Source organism: Geotrypetes seraphini, chromosome 1, assembly GCF_902459505.1.
Source record: "Geotrypetes seraphini chromosome 1, aGeoSer1.1, whole genome shotgun sequence".
Classification (NCBI taxonomy): Eukaryota; Metazoa; Chordata; class Amphibia; order Gymnophiona; family Dermophiidae; genus Geotrypetes; species Geotrypetes seraphini.
The window spans coordinates 474,743,705-474,753,603 of record NC_047084.1 but is presented as its reverse complement, the minus strand read 5'-3'; the positions used below and the strand labels follow the sequence as shown (position 1 = coordinate 474,753,603).

General features: G+C 39.9%; 1 protein-coding gene across 1 annotated transcript; it reads left to right on the top strand.

The window, feature by feature from the left end:
- Positions 1–6,145: 6,145 nt before the first annotated feature.
- Positions 6,146–9,899, top strand: TMEM252 (transmembrane protein 252). The gene is made up of 2 exons (XM_033924899.1): positions 6,146–6,464; positions 7,722–9,899. The coding sequence occupies exons 1-2, from the start codon at positions 6,184–6,186 to the stop codon at positions 7,996–7,998; spliced, it is 558 nt and encodes a 185-aa protein (XP_033780790.1). The 5' UTR covers positions 6,146–6,183; the 3' UTR covers positions 7,999–9,899.

The window sequence follows — 9,899 nt, the reverse complement described above, 5'->3', positions numbered from 1 at the left end:
TTGAAAACTTCCCCTCTTAATCTTTCAAGAGTGCAAACAAATGCTTAAAACAATGGTTTCTGTTAATAGAAAGGTTTAATACAATGGATTCTACTTAATAGACATAGCAATACAGTCCATATTGAAGTGTCCTGCAAGTAAATAAGTCTGTAATGCATTCCATCCTAGCTGCAAACACATTTGTGTAGTTGCGTCTGAAGTTCAAATGCAAAATAACGTGAGAAGGAAGCAATTAAAGACAGTTGTGATGGAGACAAACGTACTTGAGGACAAAGTTATCATTAAAACTGATTAAAATACAAACCGGAAGGATGCACAGTGATGTCCAAATGTGTGTTCATTAACCACTGTAGTTCATTTACTCACTTTTGGCTGGCACATAGTCCTTCCAAAAACAGCTCGTCTTTTGTAATGAAAATCTTCAGCTTCAGTTTTATACTGATAATTTAAAAATAACTGTTATACATAAGCATTAAAATAAAAGTAAATATAAAGGGGCTGATTCTATAAATGGCACCTAAAATAGGCGCTGGCCGCAGGTCAGTCACACTTACCCCCTCTTCTACGAAACTGCGCTAGTGTTTTTTAGCGCAGAGAGCCACGCTGAATGGCCCATGTTGCTCCCAATGCTCTTTGGGTTCCTAGGAGCGTCAGGAGCAGTGCGAGCCATTCAGTGCGGCTCCCTGCGCTAAAAAACGCACGGTTTCGTAGAAGAGGGGGTTAGTCATCATTTAAAAAATGGCAGCTAGCGGCACCTATGTATAAACTTAGGCCAGGGTTTTAAAGGCCTACATTTCAGGCACCTATGTTTTTGGAGAATTGCGCTTAGCAACACCAAAGTCATGCTCCGCCCATCAAAATCCTGAGAGGTATAGAATGGGTACAAGTGGACTGATTTCTTATTGCATCAAAATTTACAAAGACTAGGGGGGACACTCGATGAAGTTACAGAGTAATACTTTTAAAACCAATAGGAGAAAAAATTTTTGCACTCAGAGAATAGTTAAGCTCTGGAACATGTTGCCAGGGGATGTGGTAAGAGCAGTTAATGTAGCTGGTTTTAAGAAAGGGTTGGACAAGTTCCTGGAGGAAAAGTCCATAGTCTGATGTTGCGACAGACATGGAATGGTAACATAGAATGCTGCTACTATTTGGATGGTTGGCAGGAGGCAATTCTGAAAATTCTGCAAACACTATATGAGTGATCTGTTTTGAGTAATAGCAATACAGTCTTTATGTGTGGGATATATGTTGAATGGACAGTATTTGAAAAAACATGACTACATTGAATACCACTTCTTCAGTATCTATATGGTATAGCACAGAATCTGTGTGTTGTGGCCCTACATCTGATGTGACAAACATGTCAATGATTCTATTCCGAGTTTTGTTGTTTTGATAGCTGACACTTCACAGCATCTTGGATGGTAACCTTGGAGTCAGGAGAGTGGCGTGAAACCACGAACTTGTAACAAAGACCAAAGGGAAGCCAGAGGGTACATTTCCAAATTTATTGAAGGCTTCATAAGGCGCCAACACTGAAACCTGACATGGGTCCATGTTTTGGCTTCTAATGCCTGCATCAGGGGTCATACATTCTGAGTATGTCTGTAGTACACTTGACTGTTTTTGTTTTTTTTTTATTTTTTTTATTTAAATTTTTTCAAAACAACAATTCACAAGCATAATCTTGTTCCATGAAATACAGAGAAAGAAAAAGAAAACAGATTCCACCAACTTAATATATCAAATTTGAACAAAACAATTCAAATTGAAAATTAAAGAAAATTAAAGAAATACATTTTTATCCCTTCCTTAGACCACTAAAAAAGGGGTGTGATAATCATATACAAGTTGGAGACATAAATTTAAGAATTTAATTTAAAGGAAAAGGCTTAATGAGGCACGGCTACCCTTCAATTTATTTTATCCTTTTCTACATCATACCTTGGTGATCCTTTAACTCTTAGTAATCTTTTTAACTTTTAGAAACTCCTTTAAATGTTCTGAAAAGAAGAAAACATATTTGACTCCCAAATACCTTACCAAACATTTACAGGGGTAAGCTACACTTGACTGTTAATAAATTAATAGGTCTACTGGGTGAAACGCAATGATCTAAATGAGATATTGGTGGTGACAGCAGTCCTCTGACAGAGTATAGTATATACTATAGGCACACTCAGAATACAATGACCTTTGATGAAGGTGTTAGAAGCTGAAATAGAGTACCAAGTCAGATCCCTGAGTGGGTGCCTTACTTAAGAATATCCCAAAAAAGGGAAATCCAACTCATACAGCAATCATTCCCTATTGCACCGCGTAGCAAGGCTTCAATGTTCAAGGATTCTCAGACCACCACTGAGTAGCATAACTTCAAGTGGTTTACACCCTCATTGATCCCGTTAAAGCTAGATGCTACTTATTAATTAGCTTAGCGTTCTTTTGTAGTAATTAGCTTAGTTTACTTTATAATTCTTTAATTTATAATTTCTTTACATTGTTTCATCATAAGACATAGAGGTTCTTAGCTTAGGTAATTCTTAATTCCCATTGCCAACGCATTTCGCAGAACTTTTTCAAGTGGGGAGATACTGTTAAAAAGAAAACTTAAATTAGAACTTACCAAGCAAAGACCAAAAAACAGCAAGTTACTCAGTAAATTGTACTATAATTCCCTCAAAAATGTCTTACTGTAACAAAGTTTCGTAGTATAGCTTTCGCAGCTGAGCAAAAATGGCCACAGTGTTTTTAAATAGGGAACCCCCGTGACGTCAGCCCCTACATGGACCTAAGCTCCTATGTGGAGCAAAGCGAACCCTACCAGACTCACCCCTAAAGTGTACTTTTCAACTGGGGGAGCTGAATCAAAAACTGACAGGTCTAAGCAGAGCAGAATGGAACTTAGATTATTCAGCCAATGTCATCCAGTCAGAAGTCAGGTTAATTTATTTAATTTTAATTTAATTTAATTCTTATATACCGCTAATAACCGTGAGGTTTCTAGGCGGTTTACAAAAATGATCCATTAAAGATACAATAAATAAAAACTAAATAAATAAGATAGGTACTTGGAAATTCCCTAACTGCCCAAAGGCTCACAATCTAACTAAAGTACCTGAAGAAACAGTATGAAAAATAAAAATAAAAAGACAGAGATAGAGATAGAAATGAAATATTCCAACAAGTAATGAATAAATAATTTAAAGATAGAATTAAAATAATAATTAAAGTAAACAAAATAGAGAGAAAAATAAGCATAGAGAGAAACAGAAACACACTCCAAAAAAGCATCAAGATTATTATTATGATCATTTAACACCAGATCTTAAATGCCTTTCCGGAATACAGCATATCCTTGTCCCTCTCCATACCCACCTCCATCTCCACCCCAATTCACTTCAACCACCATTCCCATTCTATTCTTTAACTGCCGTCAACCCCAGTTCCGATGGCTATCATCCGGGTCCCGAGTTTCCCCCAAGAACAGGCGACATCTCTGGCAAGGTAATCTCCACCGCTGCCGCACATGATGCGAGATCCTCAGAGGTAGACCCTTTGGAATGGGGGAGGAGTGAAGATGGTGTCGGGTACCCTGCTGGAACGGGCTCCCGAACCGACCGTTGGTCTGAGCGTCGGACTGCAGCTCTCCTCTGTCGGCTCTCCCCTGCTGGAACGGCAGCTTTTTTGTGTTCAGAATACGCTCAATACACAAGAATTCAATAACCTCCCTGGTCGCCCCATAGTATCTATGAGGAATTCTACACTAGAACCCTTATCCTTCACTGATATCAAGGACAGAGCTACTTTAATTGTGAATTTCATATTCGAACAAGATCTTAACTCGATTATGAGATTATTCTTCAAAAAAGGGGATTCACCTTTCTGTGGTCAACGTATATGGTTATACCATGACGTCACAAAATTGACACAAGAAAGGCGTAAACTATTCTTAGTTATGCGAGAAGAGACTAAGAATCCGGGGACTACTTTTACGTTAGCATACCCCTGCAAGAGCATAATCAAATATATGGGTTTAAAATAACCGTTTTATGCGCCTGATCATCTAAGATCCTTTTTTGGACCTTAAGGGGTTAATCAGAGGTGGAGAGTCTGGCTCTTAAAATTAAATCCAGGGGCTTTAATTGTATAAAGCCTATTTCTTATTTTTTCATGATTACCTAGATCGGTGTTCTTCAACCGCCGGTGCGTGGACTGGTGCCGGTCCGCAGAAATTTCCTGCCAGTCCGCAGGGCTGGCATGTCATGCCTGAGACAGTGTTCTTCAGCTGCCGGTCCATGGTGTGATCGATGCAGCGTTGTCTTCAAGCCAGCTCCCTCTTTCTCAGTGCTTCAGTGCACAAAGACACGGCCAGCGGCTCCTACGCGCTTCCCGCGTAGAACCAGAGCCTTCTTTCTGATGTCGCAAATCAGAGAGCAGGCTTCCGAATGAGGTGCGGGACGCGCGAGGAGCCGTTGCCTTTGTCTTTGTGCACTGCAGCACTGAGGAAGAGGGAGCTGGCCTGAAGACAACACCGGGGGCGGCATAAAATGGCCGGGTGGGAGCGGGCCAGAAGTTAAGGCACAGCATGGAGGGAGATAACAAAGGTAGGGGGAATGATTTTAGTTTTGAATTAGTGATTGATTTACATCTGCTGTCTGTTCAGGAAGAAATGCATTTGTTTCTTTACCTCTGGGGTTGTACTGCATGCAGTACATGTTTGTATATATTAGTTCTTTTAGTTTTTGGTCCCATATTGGCATAGGGGTTATTTGTTTTCTGGTAGGAATGAATGTTGAGAAGCATACAGTGTACTTTGTGGTTAACCATTATGGGTTGTAAATACAATTATAGTGTGTGTTTATATATGAAAAATGAATGGAAAAAATGGTGTTACAATTAGTACTATTATGGGGGTGGGGACTGGGGCAGAGATTGGGTGGAGATGGGCAAGGTCTGGCCCAAGACTTAGCCTAGTGTTTTTCAAATGCCGGTCCACAAAATAATTATTTTATTTCCGCCGGTCCATAGGTATCAAAAGGTTAAAGAACAGTGATCAAGATTATATCTCTCTGTAATTTAGATCACTCCTTTTGTTTAAAATTGAGGTCTAAGAAAGAGCTTCTTTCACTAAGATTTTATTTTTCCTTGTTTAATTGTGACGATCTTTTGTATGTTGGAATATGACTCTGCATTGCTTTAACAAGTTGTATTACTTGTGAATAATATGATAATTAAAAAAAAGAAAAAAGAATACAGTACCTCTGTTGTAGCTAGTCTGGATGCACAGCAAACAAGGTAGGGTGAGGCCAGAATTTTGGCACCGTAGCATGAGGGTCCTTTGTCAGGATGTGAAATTTCTGACATCTGCTCAACAGGGAAAAGGAATGGGGACTTGTTTACCACCATTCAAAGCAGTGGGCACTAGAAGATTAAGGCCCTCTTCTATCAAACTGTGATAGCAGTTTTTAGCACAGGAAGCCATGCTGAATGGCCCACGCTGCTCCCGACGCTCATAGGAACTCATTGAGCGTCGGGAGCAGCATGGGCCATTCAGCGTGGCTTCCCGCGCTAAAAACTGCTATTGTAGTTTGATAGAAAAGGGACTTAGTGACTTGCCTAGTGTCACAAAGAGCAGCACCGGGATTTGATCTCACAACCTCTGGACGTAGAGGCAGAAGCTCTATGAGTGAGCCACACCTTCCCACCACAGCTAAATGGGGGGGGGGGGGGGGGGTCATGAAGTTTTCTATACCAGCTACTCACCTTCATCAGCAAACTGATATTTGTCATTCTTTCTGCTGCACTAGTGTAACAAAAAGTGTAGCCTCCCCCCCTCCCCACTCATTAAAGCTGAAGGGACATGTACACTTACAAATGTATTATGGCAACAGCTGTCATTCCAGTTCAAATCCTGTGGAACAAATGCATGGCCACTAGTAATTACAACATCACCACGGTTCATGAACTGCTCTGGTAAATGAGCGAAACAGGAAGTTTTGTTTTGTGCGTTAAAATGTTTTCAGGCCTAAATGTTAATCCCTGAGAGGATAATATAAATGGTTAATGAATGCCCTGTGATTGCTTCCGTCACTTCTTGTCCAAAGGCCATATCATATCTGAGTGTTATAAAGCCTTGAACAATGTTGATATGAAAGATAGTCTCAGAGAAAGATTTAAGCCATGGGGAGTCAAAAATATATCCTTGCTGTCATTCGCTTCTTTCTGCTTATAGCTGGCTTTTCTCTTGTGTGCCTGGGAGCCTTTTATGTGTCTACAAGTTCTAGCTGTGACTGCAGGACTGGGAAGGTCCTTGCGTACTCTCTGTTACCCTTCGGGTTTCTTTTACTTCTCACTGGGATTTTTTGGAGCACATATCACGAAGCCAACCAGAAAAGCATTTTCCATAATATAATAAGGCAGATTCCCAGATCGAGAGAAATCCACATCAGTACCATAGACAGGTATGTACTGTATCACAGAAAGCATGACACTAAATATGTAATGTAATGTAATTTATTTCTTATATACCGCTACATCCGTTAGGTTCTAAGCGGTTTGAAGAAAATATACATTAAGATTATAAATGAGAAGTAAGAAGGTACTTAAAAAATTCCCTTACTGTCCCGAAGGCTCACAATCTAACTAAAGTACCTGGAAATTAATAAAGAAGAGAAAATAAAGATGGTTGAAAAAAGAAAAATTCTATGTGAATTTATAGGATGGAAATTAAACTGACAGTGAAGAACTGTATGAAAAATACATATGGAATTCAGTTAGAGAGGGTAGGTTACAATCTATTTATGATATTTGTTTAATTGGAAGGTGTTAAGGTCAGCCTAAAAGAGGTATACAGGCAGATTGATAGGCTTAAGAGCGATAAATCCCCTGGACTGGATGGCATCCATCCGAGGGTCATCAAGGAACTGAAAGGGACCATAGCTGAGAGGCGCTGCAAGGAATACAGGGACCTGACGGACTTCACCTGACCAGAAGGGGAAAGAATGTCTTTGGACACCGACTAGCCCGCCTACTTCGGGCAGCTTACAGAAACTGATAGCAAAAGTGGCATGGAAGGGAAATCAGCCTATCACTTCTATTTTGTCCATACACCGTAACCAATTGGAAACGTCTGTACACAATTCTATAATTAAGATACATCTCTCAGCAAAAGTAGCATGATGTAAAAATAAATAGCATGGCAAGGGATTCCTTTCTCCCTTCGTTTTCAATTTTTGTCTCAATAATTGCTTTTAGTTTTGTTTGTCTGTTTCCCCCGATTTTGAATTAATTCTTTTTAACACTAAAGATGTAAACCGCTTTGGAAAGTCAAAGCGGTATATCAAGACATAATAAACTTGAAACTTGCTATATGATTTTGCAAAGGTCTTAGTTGTAACGTAAGGGCCTAATTCACCAAGACCTTTTCTTAATTCTGTCGCTATAAGGAAAAACAGGTTTAGCGAATCAAGCCCTAAATGTTATAATATTGAGGTGCTCGGCTCAAAATAAACAGTTGGAATCTGCAGTCATTCACAGTGTTTATTGGTAAAGCCAAGCCACTGGAATGATTTGCAGTCCTTCTCGTGATCTATATTTCAGACTCCTATGTAATAACCATTTTACTGAATGGATGCTGAAGCAAATGTTTTACAGTAGGCAGTCTTTTAAACTACTGCATGTTGCTTTAGGTTCTTAAATGGATTGCTTTGTAATTTCAGGCCAGACTTCTATCCTCCATCCTATGAAGAGAGCATGAATCAAGGAAGCCAACACAATTCAGGCCCAAGTGTTCAAGCCACAAGGGAGGAGGAAGAGGCATACAACATCCCTCCACCACTGTATACTGAAAGCAGCTTGGAAATCGTAGATGAAAACAATGCCCATGAAGACCTGCCACCATCTTATGAAGCATCGGTGCAGCATTTGAGTCCCGGCACGACCTTCGCCTCTGGTTGCATCTCCGGCCCTAGTGACACATTAATTCCGGAAACATGATTATGACAAAACAAGCAGAGTTTCAAACAGTAAACTATAAGGGGCCAAGGGGGTCCTGGACTTGATACAACCAAAATGGTTTATGCATCCTATGCATATTCCAGTTATTCCAGATGAGTAACTGAGTGTAACAGAGGTGGCAACAGATGGGATATAGTTGTGTTGCATCTTGATAGAGGCCGCATACATTAGAATTTAGATTCTAACGCTGAACAATAATGCGGTAACATCGAGGTTATTCAAAACGGTTCAGGACATCAGTGCCAAGAAAGAGTACTTAGAATTTGCAGGCTTATGTTAATGAAAAAGAAGGGTGTCCAGTGTTGTATAGAGCAAGAATGCTCGGTTGTACTGTACTGAGGTAGAGGCGAGGCGAGTTTACATAATTTAATATTTATCTTTGTCTTGTGCTTATACAAAGCGACATGTCTGTTAAGAGTCCCATTGTTCAGTTTTGAAGACACACCACCTGTGCAAAAGTCAGTCAAATTATATGGACTGCAGGCATACAACTCAAAGGATTATGAGGTGCAGTGCTAGTATATCTGTCAGATCAGGCTCTGTAAAGTTTAAACAATTTTCTTTCTCTGGGTTTTGTTACAGGGACTTTTTTTTACATTTATTTTGCCAATGTGTCAAATAATTGCACACTTTTTCCAGCAGTAGCCTATGCTAGCTGTCGTCTGAGCTTGTATTGTGACCTGATAATTCCATTACTACTATAGGAAAAGTGCTTATGATTATGGAACATAGCATCAGATTATAGCATACATGAGGGGGTGCTGAAAAGTTCACAGCTCAACCAACCAGCTTCCTAAATTCTGAGTGTTATTTTGCCACTGTAGCTGAAAAGAATGTTTCGTTCAGTGCCGATCTGCAGAAACGAAATTCTCTGTTTTGACGTTGTTTCAGATCATTGATTGAGCCCTATCCATGTCATTCTCTTCGTGGTTGGGATGAGACCTTTTCAGCAGCCCCTTGTAGTGTAGCTTTTCTGCTGTATATTGTGTCATTTCATTCTCCAATTCCTTTGGCATGTTTAAATAAGCCTCCAAATGGTTAAGACTCTAAAGAAACGATATAGCAATCCCCTAACTGCTTGCACAAGACAACAGCTGACATAAAGCCCAGTTTCTAGACACAGATTTTTGACCAGTTCCAGTTTTTGAGCTCACATCCCTGTGTACCGCTGGACTTTTAAATTCTGCTTCTATGTGAAATCGGTACCACGGGTTCCAGATTTTATCTGGAGGTTGTCAGAAAGCCAAGACTGGCCTAAAATCTCCTTGCCGCTGTGCTAAGGGCAAAGAACAGCCTTTCAATAACACAAAGTGGTAGGAGCTAACTTTGTATAAGATATATTTGCAATTGGAAACTTCTGTATGAAAATATATAATTAAGACACCTTTCAGCAACTGCAGGAAACGTTAATGTGTTGGAACACTTTAGATTTCTTAACTTACATCCTTTTGGGTTTTGCACCAAATAAATTTTGCTAACATATCTCTCCCTCCCCTTCCTATGTTCTACTATGGACTCCTTTTACTAAGAGGCGCTAGCGTTTTTAGCGCAGGCAGGAAATTACCGCGCGCTACACATCTAGAACTAACGCCAGCTCAATGCTGGCTTTAAGGTCTAGCCCGCACGGCAATATAGCGCGCATTAAAGCCCTAGTGCACCTTAGTAAAAGGAGCCCTATGTTTTAGATGGGCAAAGATGTTCAGTTATTAAGGGCAGCTAGAACGGTTTTATTATGCAGGACACAACTGTCATGGGCACAGTGTTATTTTATTTTCTTTGTTGATGGTTACTGATATCTGTGAGCTGTACAGTATTATGTTATTTTTGTAGTGTGTTTTGTTTTCCAATAAAATATATATTTTTGTGTTCAAAGCAACAAA

Coding starts and splice junctions, on each gene's coding strand:
- TMEM252 (XM_033924899.1), top strand. CDS start 6,184: ATGGGGAGTCAAAAATATATCCTTGCTGTCATTCGCTTCTTTCTGCTT. Junction 6,465..7,721: donor CACATCAGTACCATAGACAG/GTATGTACTGTA, acceptor TTGTAATTTCAG/GCCAGACTTCTATCCTCCAT.